The 19,803-nt window shown below is 47.3% G+C and overlaps 1 protein-coding gene across 2 annotated transcripts in view; it reads right to left on the bottom strand.

Moving 5' to 3' along the window:
- Positions 1-19,803, bottom strand: part of MAP2K5 (mitogen-activated protein kinase kinase 5) — a 127,604-nt gene that overhangs the window by 82,253 nt on the left and 25,548 nt on the right. For both annotated transcript variants that reach the window (XM_059858739.1, XM_059858738.1), the window contains exons 8-9: positions 13,511-13,575; positions 478-517 (exon numbers count right to left, since the gene is read on the bottom strand). In XM_059858739.1, coding sequence (XP_059714722.1) covers positions 478-517; positions 13,511-13,575 — 105 coding nt within the window. The remainder of the gene's footprint in view (positions 1-477; positions 518-13,510; positions 13,576-19,803) is intronic.

Genomic DNA, 19,803 nt, shown 5'->3' with positions numbered 1-19,803 from the left:
ATATAATTATTAATATAATTTATAATTAATAATTTCATTAGTACTCTAATTAATAATTTCATTTACAAGAACAATTTAATTCACAAATTGCATCCAAGATCTGCCCCACTGTTGTTATCATTTCATCCCAGTTTTAAGTGAATTTTAGGGAAAATTGGGATTTTTCCAGACCCCAGAATTCTACAAATTCCAGGTTTAATCAAGGAGCCCAGGTGCCCTTGGAAACACCCTTGGAGGTATCAAAATGTGGGATTTTCAGGCAATTCCCTGGGGGAGAATCCTGAATTTTGGGAATCTGAGCTCATTGGGAATGACTGAATTTACAGTGAATGAATAAATAAATAAATAAATACATTTCCTGTAAATAAATTAATTAATTCAATAAATCAAATTGAGAGCCAAAAGTCAGAGGGAAGGGAAGGAAAGCAAGGGCAGGAAAACTGGGGGGAAAAAAATAAAATGTCTGGAATTTCTTACCTTCACTGCCAGGATTTTTCCACTACGGACATGGTAAGCCCTGGAAAAATTGGAATAATTTGAGATTTTATATAAAATTGCCTCTGTGAGGATGTGCAATATAAATACACTCACTTCACAGAAAAATGAGTTTTACCTCATGGATTTTCTGTAAATTCAATTTTATCCAGCATTTCTAAAGGAAAACTGAGGAAAACAAGGGATCAAAAATATATTTATTAAATATATATATATATTTAAAATAATATTTAAATACGTATAACTATATATTTTATATATATTATATTAAATATATATTTATATATAAAATTAAAATATATTTTAATATATATTTATAAAAATATATTTACAAGGGAACCACTTATAGGGGTTTGTATCTTTATTTTTGATATAAAATAAAACACTGAAGGCTTTGATACAGCAGGAAAATTAACTAAAAATGGGAATTTAACAGATTCATTTAGGTTGACTCTCCAAAATTAAGTCCAACCTTCAATCTTAGAGTCCAACCTGGAATTCTTCCATTTTCCCATTTTCTTTCAATGGAATTAATTGAGATCATCACCATTATTCAGAATTTTCATGGAAAATCAGGATTCTCTCAGGCCCGTGGGTATTTTCAGAGACAAGCAGCTTCACCAAATAAATTGAATTAAACCAGATTGTGCAAATCCTATCTCAGGACTTAAGGGCTCCCAGAAAATCTCAGCAAATTTCAATTTCTGCATTTATTTGATGATCAAAGGGTGCACAAAAAGATAGAAAGAATTACTGGTGATGTCCACATGAACCCAAAATAATTTTCCAGGGTGTTCCAGCAGCAGTTTGTCTTAATTTCTGGGGAGAAACCCCCAAAATTGGCTATTTGTGACTTGAATATTTCTAACCACAAAAACATGAGAAAATAAAGGAAGTTAAAAATAAAAAAACCACTCAAAATCCAAAGTAATTTTGCATAAAAACAAAACCATTAAAGGCTTTCCTCTCCACTGGTTTTACTGCCTCACTCTGATTTATGGCACCAACTTTAGAGAATTCCAATATTTTACCTCTCTGCACCTCCAGCAATTATTAGTGAAGAAGAAAAGCTTTAGTAGTTGGGTTTTCTGCATGTGAAATCACCCTCAGACAGGGCAAAAATGTCATTTCATCTTATTTATAACCCTGAGGGCTCCCCTAATGTCTGGTAAAGGCTTGGAAATTCCCAAAAACTTCTCCTGGATTTAGTAACTCCTGGATGGATGTTTATGCCATGGAGGGGCACCAGCTTTTAGGGGAGAAAAACCAGAGTTCAGCAAAGCACAGGGGAAAAAATCAGTGTAGAAAATGAGATTATCCATGGGAACTTTGAGAGAACAGGAGCTGGATCCAGGAATCCACAAATCCATGGATCCAGGAGCTCTGGGGAGGAACCAACAGTGGGAAAACATGCTGGATTTAGGATGATTTCCCAGGTTTTAGGGGAGGAAAAAGGGGATTTAGCAAGGCAGAAGGGAAAAAATCAGTGTAAAAAATGAGATTATCCATGGGAACTTGGATGGAGCTGAATCCAAGAGTGGGAAAACACCCTGGGCTTGGGAAGAGCAGGAATAGGGATGGAGGGGTTGGGAAGGGATGCTCCACACCTGCTGGGACCCCACTGCACAGCCTAATTAGCTCATCAGGAAAGCTGATCCTTTTTCCTCCTAATTTCTGGTAGTGGCTCAGAAATTCCTAAAAATTTCACCTTAACTTAATAACCTCTGGATTAATATTAATGCAACTGACTGGCAATAGATTTTAGGGGGAAAAACCCACAGTTTAACAAGGCAGAGGGGAAAAACAGTGTAGAAAATGAGATTATCCATGGGAACTTGGATAGAGCTGAATCAGGAATCCACAAATCCATGGATCCAGGAGCTCTGGGGAGGAACCAACAGTGGGAAAACATGCTGGATTTAGGATGATTTCCCAGATTTCAGGGGAGGAAAAAGGGGATTTAGCAAGGCAGAAGGGAAAAAATCAGTGTAAAAAATGAGATTATCCATGGGAACTTGGATAGAGCTGAATCCAAGAGTGGGAAAACACCCTGGGCTTGGGAGGAGCAGGAATAGGGATGGAGGGGTTGGGAAGGGATGCTCCACACCTGCTGGGCTGACTGGGAGCCCACTGCCCAGCCTAATTAGCTCATCAGGAAAGCTGATCCTTTTTCCTCCTAATTTCTGGTAGTGGCTCAGAAATTCCTAAAAATTTCACCTTAACTTAATAACCTCTGGATTAATATTAATGCAACTGACTGGCAATAGATTTTAGGGGGAAAAAAACAGTTTAACAAGGCAGAGGGGAAAAACAGTGTACAAAATGAGATTATCCATGGGAACTTGGATAGAGCTGAATCCAGGAATCCACAAATCCATGGATCCAGGAGCTCTGGGGATGAACCAACAGTGGGAAAACATCCTGGATTTAAGATGATTTCCCAGGTTTTAGGGGAGGAAAAAGGGGATTTAGCAAGGCAGAGGGGGAAAAATCAGAGTAAAAAATGAGATTATCCATGGGAACTTTGAGAGAACAGGAGCTGAATCCATGGATCCAAGAGTGGGAAAACACCCTGGGCTTGGGAGGAGCAGGAATAGGGATGGAGGGGTTGGGAAGGGATGCTCCACACCTGCTGGGCTGACTGGGAGCCCAGTGCCCAGCTGATATGGGGCTGAGGAAAGCTGATCCTTTTTCCACGGCCAGCTCTCCCTGGGGCAGGGAGAGGTGATGATTTAATGATGATGCTCCCCAGCTCATCCTGCAGGGCTGGGCTCAGGTTCCAGCCCAGGGCAGGGGCCTGGCTTGGTTTTCAGAGCACTGCCAGCAGCAAGTGAACATTTAATTATGGCTGGGAGTGGATCACAAAGAGCAGGGAGCCTGGCCTGGGGCATGCCAGGAGGGCAGGAATCTGTTTACTCCAGGCTGATCCTGCATCTCAGCTGTCCTGGCACAATACCTGCACAATACCTGCAAAGTGATTAATGGAGCTTTGGTTACACCAAAGGACACCCTACACCTCTGGGGTGCTTTAATTAACAGCCAAGGCTTCAGATTAGGCTGGAGCTGCTGCAGTAACCACCCCTCCCGAGGAATAAGGGATTTTCTGGGATGTTCTCTGGGATTGGAAGGTGGAATTGAACGTTTTGGTTGCAGGCAGCCCTGCAAAACCCTGAATTTAACACCTCTGTGCAGGCTCTGAGGGATGAACCACCAAAATCCTGCAGGACAACGAGCACAGCATGAGGAAAACCAGGCTTCTAGTCAGTCCATGGATGTCTGTGAGGGGATTAAACCTAAATTCCCACTCAAAGTCCCATCTCCCAGGCTTTGGTGCCACCTCCAGAAGTGCAGCAGCCAAACCCACCACTGCAGAACCAGGCAGAGAAAAGCAGCAAAGCCCCAAAGGTTCCTTCAGCAACTCGGGAACCTTCCAGGGAATGCACTCAAAATCTTCCAGGATGGCAGGAAAATTCCTAAAACACAGCCAAAACCAGCTGTTCCACCCTAAAAACCCCAAACCAGGGATGGGATTGAGCAGGGCCCTGCAGGGAGGGGCAGGGGATGCTCAGCCCCAAGCTGGCTTTTGGGGGATCTCCCTCTCCAAGCACAGAATCCTGGAACAGTTTGGGGGAGAAGGGACCTTAAATCCCACCCCATTCCATGGGCAGGGACCATCTCCTGGTGGGAGCCCTCCCAGTGACACAGAGCCTGCCCTGGCACCAGCCAGGGCAAGGACAGACACTGCCTGCCTGGAAAATCCCCCTGGGGAGCAGCCATGCCCATCCCTCCTCCACATTCCCACCTGAACTCACCATTCCAAGCCCCTGCACCCACCCCAGCAGCTCCCAGGCAAGGCTGGCACAGTCTGGTCACATATTTCACTGAAATATTTCAAACATTTCACTACCCTTGGCTGTAAAAACCCCATCCCAGAGACCTGCAGGGCCCCACACGAGCCAAGTCCTTCAGCAGGACTTTGTCTCCTCCACTCTGCTCCCTCGGGGGTGCTGTGGCCAAAATCTGGGTTATTTTGGGGAAGGAATAAGAGAGCTGGTGTGGGAGCAGGCAGTGTGCTTGAGCAAAGCCCTCCAGCTCAGGCCAACTTGTGATGGACTGCAGAGAGCATCCCTGGGGTCCCAGAAAATCCAGATCAATAGCAGGGAGAAGGGGAAGGGGGCTCTGGGGGGTCTGCCAGCTCCTCAGCAGCTCCCCCAGCCCAGGCAGGAACTGTGGCTGTGCAGCAAACCCACAGCTGGGAGCATCAGAAGGAGCTGGTTTGTGTTTTAAGGAAAACAGGGGAAGTTTGGAAATGGAACCCACATTGCCTGATCTGTTCTTCCTGAGGGACAGAGAAGCAAGGAGGAATGGCAGTGCCGTGGGCTCCTCGTGGAATGAGCCCCTGCCCACCCTAATATTGAATGCTAAAAACTTCACACACCAAACATGATCAATTTCTACTCAACACAGAAGGAAAACAAACCCAACTTGAGAGAAAAAGCAGCAGATTCTTAACCAAGAGCTAATAAATTCTTAATAAATAGCTTAGATGGCAAACAAAACACTTCCCTCTCTTTCAGTTTGCTCAAACCAACAATTTTCCCTCTTCCCTGTGAGGAATCTTCCCTGAAGCCCAGAGGGAGCTGCAGGATGCTGTGGCTGTGGGATAATTCCTTCCAGGGCAAGCAAAGAACCACTTCAGGTTGCAACCCACAGGCAACCTCAAGGGAAACACCAACTCTCAATTTTTCCCTGATTTTTAAATTGCAAACCCCTTGCCCAGGTGTGAGGGACACAGCAATGGTCCCAGCACAAGCAGGGGCTGAGTGTGCAAAGAGCCCTGAGCTTTTTCCAGCAGCTCTTCCCATCAAACACAGCAACCTGCCACCAGGAACTGAGCTTAGTCTTATGTTAAACCTCAAAATAAATGTAATCTCTAGCTAGAAGCCAAAGTTCATTTATTCTGTCAGAAGGATGGCACTGCAGGAGCCTGGAGCAGCACAGGATCTGCTTCCTCTGGCCACCAGGATAAATCCCTTCCTTCTTCCCCCACAACAACCAGGGAAACAATTTCTAATCAATAAGATATTCCTTGGCAAGCCTGCAGGATTCAAGGGAAAGCCATGACCTGTCTGCTGTGCCCGTGAGTCAGTCAGAAATATCACCAGCATCAGCAAATGTGACACAGTGATGGAGTGCCAGGGAGGCAGCAGAGCTGGGGCTGCAGGAGCCAGGGATGCTCCAGCCCAGGGACACCTCGGGCTGCTGCCACAGGGATGGAGGGACAGGAGCCAGGGAATGGCTGCTGGGGAGAAATTCCTCCCCAGGATGGAGACCCCTGCCCCTCCCACGGCCTGTCCCAGCTCTGCAGCTCCTCCTTCCCTGCCACCTGAGCTTCCCAGGCCATGGAGTAAAACCACAAGTGAATGGTTTGGGTCCTCCCTCTGCCTTGTTTCCTTCACACCTGGGGATGAAATCATCACCCAGGTCTGCTAAAACCAGCAAGGCATCATGGCCCTCCAAAGGCTGGGAACCCTGTCCCGTTCCCCAGGGCTTGCTCTCCCCACGGAGGGCTGCAGAGGAAGCTCTGCACACCCACACCCACCCCCCAGAGCTCCCTGGGGCCACGGCAGAGGCTTTCCAAACAGAAACAAGAGCCTGAAGCTTCTCCTGTGGGCTCAGCAGTGGCCAGGAAAGCTGTGCCTGCAGCAAGCAGCACCTCCAGACGTGAGGGCACAGGAGGAGCCAAAGTGACATTCCTGAGAAACAGCCAAGGGCACAAAGCTGGGCCAGGGGAGGCAAAAGGAACCCAGCCCCAGCAGCTGCAAGCCCCACACAGCAAACCACCCAACATTTGCTCATTTTTTCCTTTTTTCCCCTCTTTTTTCAGCCTGGTGCTGCCCCTGTCTGCGGTGCTGTGGCAGGGCAGTGACAGCAGTGTCATGTCCTCCCACGGCCATCTAAGGAAAGAAATTCAAATTGCTCCTAGGAAATAACCACTTTGCCAGTTGCTGCCTCCTGCAATAGCAAACACATTAGCCTGACTCTGTGGCTGTTAAATCAGGGAAGGCAAAGTGCAGAGCAGTTGGAAAAAGGAGCTTTTATGGGGCTGTGCTGGTTCACAGCACAACCTCCCCTCCTCTGAAACGCCACCGCAGATGCTCCAGTGCTGATTGCAAAATGATTTGCTGGGGACGTGGCAAGCAAACAGCAAACAGGGGTGTCTGAATGCTCAGACTTGGGAAAAGGGCACAGCTGGCAGCAGAGGCTGCAGAAAGGAGAGGCTGAGCAGCAATGCCTCACTTAACCCAGCTCAGGGCTGGGATCAGAGCACAGGGAGAGAGGATCCCTGAGCTCCGTGCTGGGACCTGCTCCTGCTCCCATCCAGGACCACCCAGGGGCTCCTCCCTCCCTCTGCAGCCAAACTCCCGGGGCAGCCTCTGAAATGGGATCTGTGCCCATCCCACTGCGGGGCAGAACCCATCCTGAGAGACACCTGCAATGGAGACCGAGCTCCAGCAGAGGCAGGTGCCACCAGGTCACCCACACCAGGCCACCCAGTGCCACCAGGTCACCCTCACCAGGTCACCCAGTGCCACCAGGTCACCCTCACCAGGCCACCCAGTGCCACCAGGTCACCCTCACCAGGCCACCCAGTGCCACCAGGTCACCCTCACCAGGTCACCCAGTGCCACCAGGTCACCCTCACCAGGCCACCCAGTGCCACCAGGTCACCCTCACCAGGCCACCCAGTGCCACCAGGTCACCCAGAGCCACCAGCACTCACACCGGGTCACCTAGAGCAGCTCCAGACACAGATTCACCTGCTGGATTTAATCTGGATTTAAGCTGCACCCAGAGCAGCCCCAGGCACAGGGCTGGATTCACCTGCTGGGTTTGATCTGGATTTAAGCTGCACCCAGAGCAGCCCCAGGCACAGGGCTGGATTCACCTGCTGGGTTTTAATCTGGATTTAAGCTGCACCCAGAGCAGCCCCAGGCACAGGGCTGGATTCACCTGCTGGGTTTTAATCTGGATTTAAGCTGCACCCAGAGCAGTCCCAGGCACAGGGCTGGATTCACCTGCTGGGTTTGATCTGGTGCAAGGACAAGAGGCAGCAGAGCAGCCCCGAGCTCTGGCTGCTGTGGGTTATCCCACGTGGCACAATGCCAGGGGTGAACCCATCCCAGTTTTAGGAATGAAACACGAAGCAACAGAGTGTGAGCCAAAAGCTGCATCACCTCCTCTGGTGGAGGAGTTAAGATGCCAACATGAGGGGTGCTCACCTGGAGAAGGGAAGGATCAGGGAGAGCTCAGAGCCTTTCCAGCACCTGAAGGGGCTCCAGGAGAGCAGGAGAGGGACTGGGGATGAGGGATGGAGGGACAGGACCCAGGGCATGGCTCCCACTGCCAGAGGGCAGGGATGGATATTGGGATTCTGGAAGGAATTGCTCCCTGGGAGGGTGGCAGGCCCTGGGCTCTCACCCCAGCTCCCTCACTGCTCACCAGCACCAACTCCCATTTCCCACTCGCTCCATCTTCCCAGCTATGGACATCCACCACAAACAAAACAACTTTAATTTAAGAATCATCCAGTTTCTAATTAAACAGCCATAGGCAGCTGGCTGGATACATTTTAATCAGTTTCAATAACGTATTGATTGGATGCTGAAGCTTAAAAATTAAAAGTAAAAAGATGACCGGGGAATTGTCCCATCTCAGCCCAACAGTAGAAGCCTCTGTAAATAACTCCTCTTTTAACCATCAGCTAAATGAACACTTCAATACTGCACTACAAAGTCTTCTGCAAAATTACTTTAACTAACAAGCAGAAATTTATCAGCTTCAGCCAAAATCAATGCTGAAATCAATTTGAACACTGGTTGTGTCTAAAGGGGCTCATTGGCAATTTAGGGAAATTACACCATGTAAATGCCTGTGCTTTAATTGAACAGTTTCATCAACTAGGCTGTGATTGCTGTCCATTCATTTATTTACTTTCACTGCAGCTCCCATTCTGCAGAGGAATGGGTTTTGTCAGGCTCCAAGGAGGCACTTTATCTTCATTTTATGCACTTTTGTGCAGAACAGATTTGATGGGGGGGCCACGGGCAGGGAGTGACCAGCAGGCACTGGTCAGCCTGCTCTAAACCCCACTGGAATCAGACAAAATCCAGGGGACACTTCCAGCTCAGCCAGGCAGGGCTGCCCCAACACCTTCAGGGGAGCTAAAAATAAATCCAGACCAGAGGAGCAGAAAATGAAAGCACAAGAAGGAGATCCAGGGAAATGCCTCCTCAGGAATTAAGGGAGATGCAAAGTGAAGACTTCCAAGGGTCAAAGATGTGTTTGGAAGCCAAACGAGGCACTGAACCTGCCTGTGACCCCTCCCTGAGCACCAGGGACAAGAACTGGGGAGAAAAGGTTGGGAGAACCTTTCCTGGGAGCCACCCAGCAGTGAAGCTGCCCAGTTCCAGCTGTAGCCCAGGCAGTCCCACCCTTGTTTTTCTCTCTCCAGCCCAGGGGGTTTGTGCTCCTGGGCTGAGATTTGGCTCATTTGTCCTTGGTGCCCAGCTGGAGCAGGAATTGTTTTGTCTCCCTGCTCTGTGCACAGAGCTCACCATCCCCTCATGTGAGCCCAGACGCACCCACTAAGGCAGCACAGAACCTGGAAAATACAAACCCCAAAGCTGAGGCATGACTGGGATGCCAGGGCTGCCCCAGCAGTGCCAGAGGATGCCCAGCTTTGCCCCGGGATGGATTCCAGGCTGTGGAGCAGCCCCAGCTGTCTCCCCCACTTTCCATCCATGTGCTGATGGGGCACTCAGGGCTGGCTGAGGAGGGAGTGAGGGGCAGGGCAGATGCTGGAATGTTCCACCACGCTGCAGAATTGCTCAGGAAATTGCTCAGACAAATTAAGCTCTCTCATTTCTCCCTGCTTTCCAGGCTATCCAATTTTTCAGCGTGGGACATCAGCCACATCCACTTCTCTCCCAATGACTCAACTTCCAAGTGAAGCCTTCTGCTCTCACAGCACTTTGCTGAGATGGGAACTGATGTTCCCATTCCTCCCCTCTCTCTCAGATCCTGGTAACTCCCAAATTAATTAGGGCATCATTGGGGCTTTATGGTTATTTTTCCTTTATGCTCCTGCTGCTGGAGACTTCAACAGAACCCACAGAGCTACAAAACCTCACCGTAAAATAAATCCCAGGAGGATGTGCCCTGCCCTAAACAGAGTTCAGGACATCTCACTTCTCCTTCCTCCTTGAAAAACTAACACAAAACCCCACAGAATAAGAATAAAATAAGGATAAACCCCTCACTTTGCTTCTGTGTAAAGGAAATAGTGATGCTTTAGACACATGGGGTGAGGAAGACCTGACAGAGGAATTATTTGCCAGAGAAAAACATATTCTACTTTGGAATATTTTCAAAATATACAAAATTAAGGATTTGGGGTCTAAATAATTTAAAGAAGCTGCTTTAATTTAACTGGCTGGCACAACCAGAGGAAATCCTTCACCTGAGGAAAGATCTCCTCAGAGCAGGCTCTGCAGGCACTGCTGGAGCCCAAAGATGCAGCACAGAGCAGATCCTCTAAACGCCTTCTGGGCTGACCATTGAATGATTTGTTCCAAAAAAAAAGCAATTTAGGCAAACCCAGAGATGTCCTGCCACATGGGCAGCTGAGCTTCAAAAAATGCACAAAATTGGACTCAAATACTCCACGGGCAGTGGCAGTCAGGGCAGAGGACACAAGTACCTACAGCACCTGGCAAACAGGAGGGCAGCACCCCCAGGAGCTTTGCCACAGCAGATTTTACCCTTTTTTGGACAATCTTTACCCAAACCAGGGCACACCCTGCCCGCTGAGCAGCGCTGGAAGAATCCCTGCTTTCTGCTGCAGTGTTCAATAGACACTTTGGGCTCGTTTTCTATTTTCTCACATATTTTTGAACATGCAAGCAACCCAAAAGCAGAGCTAATTAACTGGTTTTGCCATATCTAACAGGAGAATTTTTATCGTCCCTTAATTAAGCAAACAGCGGATCAAAAGGTAGGGGCAGAACAAGATGTCAAAGAACCATAAAATCCCTTCTTTTCAGAACAGGAAAAACATTTAGATTCAGCAAGTTCTCCCCAGAAATATTGCTATAAAGTATTGATTTTTCACCAGGCTCAATTGACTGAAAAGTTGTTTGTATAGCAATATTGGCCGAGCCAATATAGTGGAACAATTCTGCTCCACGCAGTAATCAAGTGTATTTCTAAAGTATAATTATACTGTCATAAAAATAAAGCTAAGACACCTCTTCTCCAAGCCATAAAGCACTCGCAGCTGTAAAGAACCCAAATAAATGAAATCCATTTGCTAACTAAGAAAACCCATGTTTTCCAACTAAACACAGGCTTTCAGAGAGAACCAGCCCACCTCCAGCCAGGGGGGAGCAGGAGGGCTGATCAATACTTCCATCTCAATAAACTATTCCAACAGAAGAGTTTTTTTCCCTGGGAAAAAAGAGAGGCTGGGAGGTTTTTGCTCAGGCGCCGGAACAGCGGGAATATTTCACTGCCATCATGGGTATGAGGCAGGATAAAGAGCTCAGGAAGAGAGGGGGAATGAAAAAAAAATAAATAAAATAAAAAATAGAAGGGAAGGATAACAAAAAGACCAAAGGAAGGGTGTGGAGGGGCTGGCTGAGGAGCTGCAGATCGATCCCTCTCCTCCCCGGGCCAGGAGCCAGAGAGGGAAATGCCCAACTCTGCAATCCATTGCACTGACAGTGCTCATTGATTGCCTGGAATAACCATCCCGGGCTGCTCCCCTGCCTGGGAGGGTCCCAGGGAGGGCCCCTCAGCCCCTGCTGGGGCAGGGATGCCCTGCCACACTGGGAGAACTGGGAACTTCTTGGGAAGGGGGGATTGAGGTGCTTCTGCCACAGGGCTGGAGCCCCTCTGCTCTGGAGGCAGGCTGGGAGAGCTGGGAATGCTCCCCTGGAGAAGGGAAGGATCCAGGGAATCCCTAAAGGAGAGCTGGAGAGGGACTGGGGACAAGGGATGGAGGGACAGGACCCAGGGAATGGCTTCAGAGTGGGAAAGTGGAGATTGAGATGGATCTGGGGAAGGAATTCCTGGCTGGGATGGAATTCCCAGAGCAGCTGGGGCTGCCCCTGGATCCCTGGAGTGTCCCAGGCCAGGCTGGGCAGGGCTTGGAGCTCCTGGGACAGTGGGAGGTGTCCCTGCCATGGCAGGGGTGGGATGAGATAAACTGAGCTCCCTTCCAGCCCAAACCACTGGAGGATTCCATGATAATCTGTAAAATATCCACCCAAACCAGCCCCCATTCCCTGGAAAAGGCTGGGGTGACTCCTGCCCTGGACACCCCAAAGTCCCTGCAGCTGCTGACTCCAAACAAGAACGGGATAAAAAGGAACAGGAGCCACAGAAACACCTCCTGACACAGGAGGGGCTCCTGCCTGCCCAGGTGAGACTGTGCCTGCCCAGAGGGCAGGGAATTGTCACAGCCCCACTCCAGGCAGGGGATCCCAGCTGCAAACACGGGATGGTGGCACACAGGGCTTTTACCCCAACTCCACACCCTCAGGAACACGGGATGGTGGCACACAGGGCTTTTACCCCAACTCCACACCCTCAGGAACACGGGATGGTGGCACACAGGGCTTTTACCCCAACTCCACACCCTCAGGAACACGGGATGGTGGCACACAGGGCTTTTACCCCAACTCCACACCCTCAGGAACACGGGATGGTGGCACACAGGGCTTTTATCCCAACTCCACACCCTCAGGAACACGGGATGGTGGCACACAGGGCTTTTATCCCAACTCCACACCCTCAGGAACACGGGATGGTGGCACACAGGGCTTTTATCCCAACTCCACACCCTCAGGAACACGGGATGGTGGCACACAGGGCTTTGACACAATTCCACACCCTCAGGAACACGGGATGGTGGCACACAGGAACATGCAGCTCTTACCCCAATTCCCTTCTCTGCCTCTCCACCCAACACCAACAAGTCTGAGCTCTAAAGCTCAACATTCCCCCTCATCTCTCTCATAAAATCAGAGAATGACACCATTTCCTCAGGTCCTAGGAACGTCCTTCTCCAAGAAGAGATTTCTGATCCACCTTCCACCCCCAGGGCCAACCTGATTTGAGAGTCCATCCCAAGGCTGCATTTCCTCCTCGGAGGCTCTGGAAGTCCATTCCCATCCACCCCTCTGCCAGGAGCAGTTTTGCAATGCTGGCAGCCAATTAGAAACCAAACTAAATGAACTATGGCTTTTAAAACATTTTAGTGGGGGGGGAAAAATGTTAATATCAAAGTTAAAATGTCTAAGGTATAAACAAAAGCCTAATGGGATGCTGGGCTACTGTATATGGTAAACAGCTCTCTGGAGGAAACCTTCATTACTCCCCCAGGGCTTTCTGACAAAGTATGGATTTCTTAATTCCCACAGGAATATTTTTCATAGCCCACTGCAGACTATTAAGTCCCAGATATTACATTCTGTAGTTTAAACTTTGCACGACGCATAAGCAGGAGTTTTCTCAACAGGAAAGTCTGCTCTGTGCTATTTTAATTTTTACAGTATTAAAATTAACCCTGGCTGCAGGGCTGGAGCTTCTGCACCAAAATCTGGGGGGGCTGATCAGGCTGGGAGGGAGAGCAGCAAAAGGGGGCGAGGGATCCTGCAGGGCAGGGCACTGGTGCCACCAGGTCCCACTGCTGTCACCCCCAGCGAGCCAGCAGGAATTCCAAACCCTGGAGGCCAACCCAGGAGATCCCAGAACCCTCAACTCGCTCCCACAAAAGACTCCAAGCCGCGCTAAAACCAGAACCAAACGCCCCAGAACGGTTTCAAGTTCACATCATGACTTTTTTTTCCCCGCAGAGCAGCGAGGGCCTGCCTAGACCCCAAAAAGCAAGAAGTAAAAGCGCAGTGGAATTTGAATTTTGGGGCAGGTTTGAGGTGAAACCCCCACTCACTTGTAGACGGTGCCTCCGTTGCCGTGGCCGAGGATGTCGCGGTATCGAATGTCTTGTTCATTCATCTCCACAAGAAAGAAAGAAAAACAAAAGAGATGTCATGCCGAGGATGGAAATGTCAAGGAAAAGCAACTCCAGGCCATAAACAACAAGCAGTCTGGGTCATTTCAAGTTCAGCTGCAAGAACGAGAAGATCAATACAACATTTGCTGTCCAATTTATAAAAGACGATACCAAGGGACAAAGTGATGGAAAGTTTAATGACAATTTGTTTGCCTGGGTCATTTCATTAAAGTTTGATAAAAGGTGTCAAAATGGAATGATATAATATAGCTCAAGAGGGTCAGGGCACTGCTGCTGAGAGGAAAAGGGGCTCCAGAGCAGCACATCAGCAGAGGCAAAGTTGGAGGTGAATGGGAACAAGCCTGGCAGCTGGAGAAGTTTGGGATTTATTCTGGAATCGCTCAGCTGAGCCTCACTGACAGGCAGCTCTGGCACAGCTCAGTTTGTTTGGACATTTTTTTATCCAAAGAAAAATCAGCCTGGAATCCCAATCCAAGTGATTTTCCTTGAGACACACAGCAAATCCTTTGCCTCGTTTTTTTTCTGCTGGCTGGGACAACTCAGAGCCTGGGCTGACAAATCCCTGAATTTGGCACCTCATTTTCTGTGGATTTGACAACAGCTTTACACACTGGGATGTGAAAGCACAGCTCAACCTTCTCCTGGACCAGCAGAGTTACTCTGACTGGGCACAAATTAACATCCCATTAAAGAGGTTTTTGCAGTGCACATTTATATTTTAAATAAATATTTTGAACGGAATTTATTCCAGGCTGAAAGCAATTCTCTTTTCCAGAGAGAGTCCCCCATTGCCTGATCATTTCCAGTAGAAAATGTTTGAGCAAATCCTGCTTTGAAAAGATCTTTTCCTAGGAAACATGAACTCATTTTCAGTAATTACTTGCATTTTATGGGACACCAAGTGAAATATTTCACATGGCTTGGCCTGGCTGCTGAAAGATGTCATTTTTGTGTATTAACACAAGTGATGATAACAAGCTCAAATGTCCCAAAGAGTCAATACTCAGCATTTCTAATGAGCAGAAAATGAAATATTTTATTGATTTAAAAGAAGTGGCAAGGACAGAAATGATTAATCCAAAATTGATGGTTTTTCCTCTCACTACCTGAGCAAAAAATTGTGGTTTCTCACTGGAATGGGAACACCTGAGTTGAGACAACTCAAAATAGAAGGTGATGAATTTATCATTTATTTGGAATTAAACCTGGGCCAGGTTCCTTAGGGGGGCCCATTCCAACACCAAGGTTTGTGATGGAAATGAACATTTATTTCACTACTAAAGCTCCTTGGCTTACTGCATCCCTCAGGAAATGCAAACAGAAAGGGGGCAAGCTGTTCCTCCTGGAGAAAAACAGCTCATGAATGGGATTTTAAATATGTAAACAACCCACAGAGCATCCCTCAAATAAAAATAATTTCCCTATGGCTGCAGACTTGGGACTTTTAAGGAGTTTTGCTCTTCCAAGCTGGAGCACCTGAATCCTCCAGCCTTGGAGTAAACACCCCCTGCATTCCCAAAAACACCCTCCTGACCCCCTCACCCTGAAGGAAACCCAGGGAACCCACAAAACCAACATTCAGTTGGTGTCTTTCCATCCTGGTGGGGGAAGAGAGGAGAATTTTTTGGAAGTTCCTCAAGAAATGAACAAGGAGCTGAGCAGAACTGGAGCCATCAGGACATTCCCCTGCTTGTTTCCCAGTGGGAAAAGGGAATTTCTCTCCACATCACTCCCTAGAGGACAGGGGCAGGAGCAGCTCCATCCTCTGAGGCACCCAGAATTCCAGGGAAAAGCAGGAATGCTGGGCTGGAGGCAGGAGCTGCAGCTGATGGGGATAAAATGGGATTTACTGGCTCAAATAAAGGTGCCAGAAGCACGGGGTGATTGATAAGCATCCCTCCCTTCCACTGGCTGGGGGATGAAACCAGGGGGGGTTTGGAAATTAAAAGCCAGATTCCCAAATAATCCCAGTGAGATCAGGATGGGTTTTTTGGAAATTATGTTTTTGGATATTATTGAGAGCCAAATGCCCAATGAATCCTGGTGAAATCGGGGAGGGCTTTTGTAAATAAACAGCCAAATTCCCAATTAATCCCAATTAAATCAGGGTGGGTTTTCCTGAATTATTAAGAACCAGATTCCCAGTGAATCCTAGTGAAATCAGGGTGGGTTTTTGTGAATTATTGAGAGCCAAATGCCCAATTAATCCTGATGAAATAAGGACGGGTTTTTTGTAAATAAATACTCAAATTCCCAATTAATCCTGGTGAAACCAGGATGCTTTTTTGTAAATAAACAGCCAAATTCCTGATTAATCCTGTTGAAAATCAGGGCGGGTTTTTCTGAATTATTAAGAACCAGATTCCCAATGAATCCTGATGAAATCAGGGTGGGTTTTTGTAAATAAATGTCAAATTCCAAATGAATCCTGATGAAATCAGGGTGGGTTTTGTGAATTATTAAGAACCAAATTCCCAGTGAATCCTGGTGAAACCAGGATGGGTTTTTGTGAATTATTGAGAGCCAAATTCCCAATTAACCCTGATGAAAGCAGGGTGGGATTTTGTAAATAAATAACCAAATTCCCAATGAATCCTGATGAAACCAGGGTGGGTTTTTGTGAACAAACAGCCAAATTCCCAACAAATCCTGATGAAACCAGGGTGGGTTTTATGAATTATTAAGAACCAAAATCCCAATGAATCCTGATAAAAATCAGGGTGGGTTTTATGAATTATTAAGAACCAAATTCCCAATGAATTCTGATGAAGCCAGGGTGGGATTTTGTAAATAAATAACCAAATTCCCAATGAATCCTGATAAAAATCAGGGTGGGTTTTATGAATTATTAAGAATGAAATTCCCAATGAATTCTGATGAAGCCAAGGTGGGATTTTGTAAATAAATAACCAAATTCCCAATGAATCCTGATGAACCCAGGGTGGGTTTTGTGAATTATTAAGAACCAAATTCCCAATGAATCCTGGCAAAGCCAGGGTGGGTTCCTGTGAATTCCTGAGAGGCAGGAGCAGCCCAGGAGCAGCCTTGGCACGTCCCCTCTGCAGGCAGCTCCAGGGGGGCAGCAGGGGCTCTGCAGTGCTCCTTATGAACTGGTGACACTCTATCAATGCTGAATCAATGGGTGGCATTTACCCTGAGTGACAGAAAAGAAATAAATATTTATGTCACATCACCTCTGTCAATGAGGCTGGGCAGAAAGCTATTTCTGGCCTGTCAATATTTGATTATCTTGAAGAATCACGGCCCCTTCTTTTAATGATTAATATGAATTCCTTATTAAAGCCAAATGGAAACTACTGGGGGAATATCATTAGGGAGGCCTCAAAGCAGAAACTGCCAAAAAATAATCAAAAATAATGACCCAGGCCAGGCTTAAGTAATGGTTAAGTGTGACTTAATCCCCCCAGAATGAACAAAAGTTAAAGTTTCACCCAAAAACCCACGGCCAGTTGTGGGTCTGTGACCAAAATTCTGCAGAACTCAACTGCAATCTCATTTCCTCTCAACAAAAAGCAGATTGACTCCCATCAGGCTGACTAAAAAGGAGCATTAAAACCCAATTATTTATTTCTTTTTGGTGGGTTCTAGTAAAATTTTTAATACCAGAAGAAGAGGTACTTAATCCTTATATTTTTAAATTGGGTTTAAATATAAAACTTCATTCTTTTTTTTTTTTAGTGGGTTTTAAGTAGCAATTCCAATATCACAGGAAGTACCTAATTTTTAATTTTTTGTGAGTTTAATTTACATTTTTAATATCATAAGAAGAGGCACTTAATCCTTATCTTCTTTTGTTTTATCAGTGAGTTTAAGTAGCATTTTTAATATCATAAGAAGTTTGGTTTTAAAATTTGAAAGGAAGCAATCTGTGAATTGCAGGGCACACCAACCACTTGTCCTCTGTAGTTTAGAACAAATAAAATGCCAAATTCAGGCAGCCACAGGGAGATCTCACTCACATTTTGTGGTTTTAGTGGAAAATAAATCACTTTGGAATAAATCAGTAACACCAGAGAAAGCACCAGCCTGATTTGCAAGTTCAGCCACCTGCTGCTGCTACTCCCAGAACCTCAAGGCACCAAGGGAAATACATTATTCACCTGGGAATTCTGAAATATTAAAAAAAATGTTTAAAATAGCAGGAATATAAAATAAATAATATTAAAAACTTTAAAAAAATATAAGGAATTTGAGAATACTGAAGTCAGCCTAAATCCCCATTTCCAGCTGAATCCAGGGACTCAACAGCACTGGGCTCAGGTTTTGGAGGGAAAAAACCTCATTTTTGGTGGAGGAAAAACCTCATTTTTGGTGGGGAAAAAACCCTCAGTTTTGGTGGGGAAAAAAACCCTCATTTTTGGTGGGGAAAAAAACCTCATTTTTGGTGGGGAAAAAAACCTCATTTTTGGTGGGGAAAAAAACCTCATTTTTGGTGGGGAAAAAAACCTCATTTTTGGTGGGGAAAAAACCTCATTTTTGGTGGAGGAAAAAACCTCATTTTTGGTGGAGGAAAAAACCTCATTTTTGGTGGAGGAAAAAACCTCATTTTTGGTGGGGAAAAAAACCTCATTTTTGGTGGGGAAAAAAACCTCATTTTTGGTGGGGAAAAAAACCTCATTTTTGGTGGGGAAAAAAACCTCATTTTTGGTGGGGAAAAAACCTCATTTTTGGTGGAGGAAAAAACCTCATTTTTGGTGGAGGAAAAAACCTCATTTTTGGTGGAGGAAAAAACCTCATTTTTGGTGGGGAAAAAAACCTCATTTTTGGTGGGGAAAAAAACCTCATTTTTGGTGGGGAAAAAAACCTCATTTGTGGTGGAGGAGAAACCTCATTTTTGGGGGGGGATCACGGAGATCTCGGAGGGCCCTGGGATCACGGGGATCTCGGAGGGCCCTGGGATCACGGAGATCTCGGAGGGCCCTGGGATCACAGAGATCTCGGAGGGCCCCGGGATCGCGGAGATCTCGGAGGGCCCCGGGATCGCGGAGATCTCGGAGGGCCCCGGGATCGCGGAGATCTCGGAGGGCCCTGGGATCACGGGGATCTCGGAGGGCCCTGGGATCGCGGAGATCTCGGAGGGCCCTGGGATAAAGGAGATCTCGGAGGGCCCTGGGATCGCGGGGATCTCGGAGGGCCCTGGGATCACGGAGATCTCGGAGGGCCCTGGGATCGCGGAGATCTTGGAGGGCCCTGGGATAAAGGAGATCTCGGAGGGCCCTGGGATCGCGGGGATCTCGAAGTGCCCTGGGATCGCGGAGATCTCGGAGGGCCCCGGGATCGCGGAGATCTCGGAGGGCCCTGGGATCGCGGAGATCTCGGAGGGCCCTGGGATCGCGGGGATCTCGGAGGGCCCTGGGATCGCGGAGATCTCGGAGGGCCCTGGGATCGCGGAGATCTCGGAGGGCCCCGGGATCGCGGGGATCTCAGAGGGCCCTGGGATAAAGGAGATCTCGGAGGGCCCTGGGATAAAGGAGATCTCCGAGGGCCCTGGGATAAAGGAGATCTCCGAGGGCCCTGGGATAAAGGAGATCTCGGAGGGCCCTGGGATAAAGGAGATCTCGGAGGGCCCTGGGATCACGGGGATCTCGGAGGGCCCTGGGATCACGGGGATCTCGGAGGGCCCTGGGATCACGGGGATCTCGGAGGGCCCTGGGATCACGGAGATCTCTGAGGGCCCTGGGATCGCGGGGATCTCGGAGGGCCCTGGGATCGCGGGGATCTCGGAGGGCCCTGGGATCACGGGGATCTCGGAGGGCCCTGGGATCACGGAGATCTCAGCTGCCAAGGCAGAGGGGAGGGAGGAGCAGGTAAGGAAATCAATGAGACTCTTTTATTTGCACTGACACAGATGTCTCAGTCAATGGAGCCTAATGGGCAGCTCCAAGGCTGCCAAACCTGCCACAAACATTGCTGTCTACTAAAATACATCTGTCAGGCTTTATACAGAGATTTTACAATATAGTTTATATGTTCATTTTAGCTTTAGAATGTTATTTATCTATAAAATATATCTCTATATTAAATATATTTGTTTTGAATAAAAATATCATAGATAATCTATGAAATATATAATATATAAAATATAATATATAACATATTAAATATAATATATAATATATATCTTATTTTAATATATTTTATATTTGGTTTTATAAATATAAAATAAATATAAACCAAATGCATTGTAC

Source organism: Haemorhous mexicanus, chromosome 13, assembly GCF_027477595.1.
Source record: "Haemorhous mexicanus isolate bHaeMex1 chromosome 13, bHaeMex1.pri, whole genome shotgun sequence".
NCBI classification, from domain to species: Eukaryota; Metazoa; Chordata; class Aves; order Passeriformes; family Fringillidae; genus Haemorhous; species Haemorhous mexicanus.
Note: the sequence above shows the minus strand (reverse complement) of the source record. Positions and strands in the feature narration are given on the sequence as shown.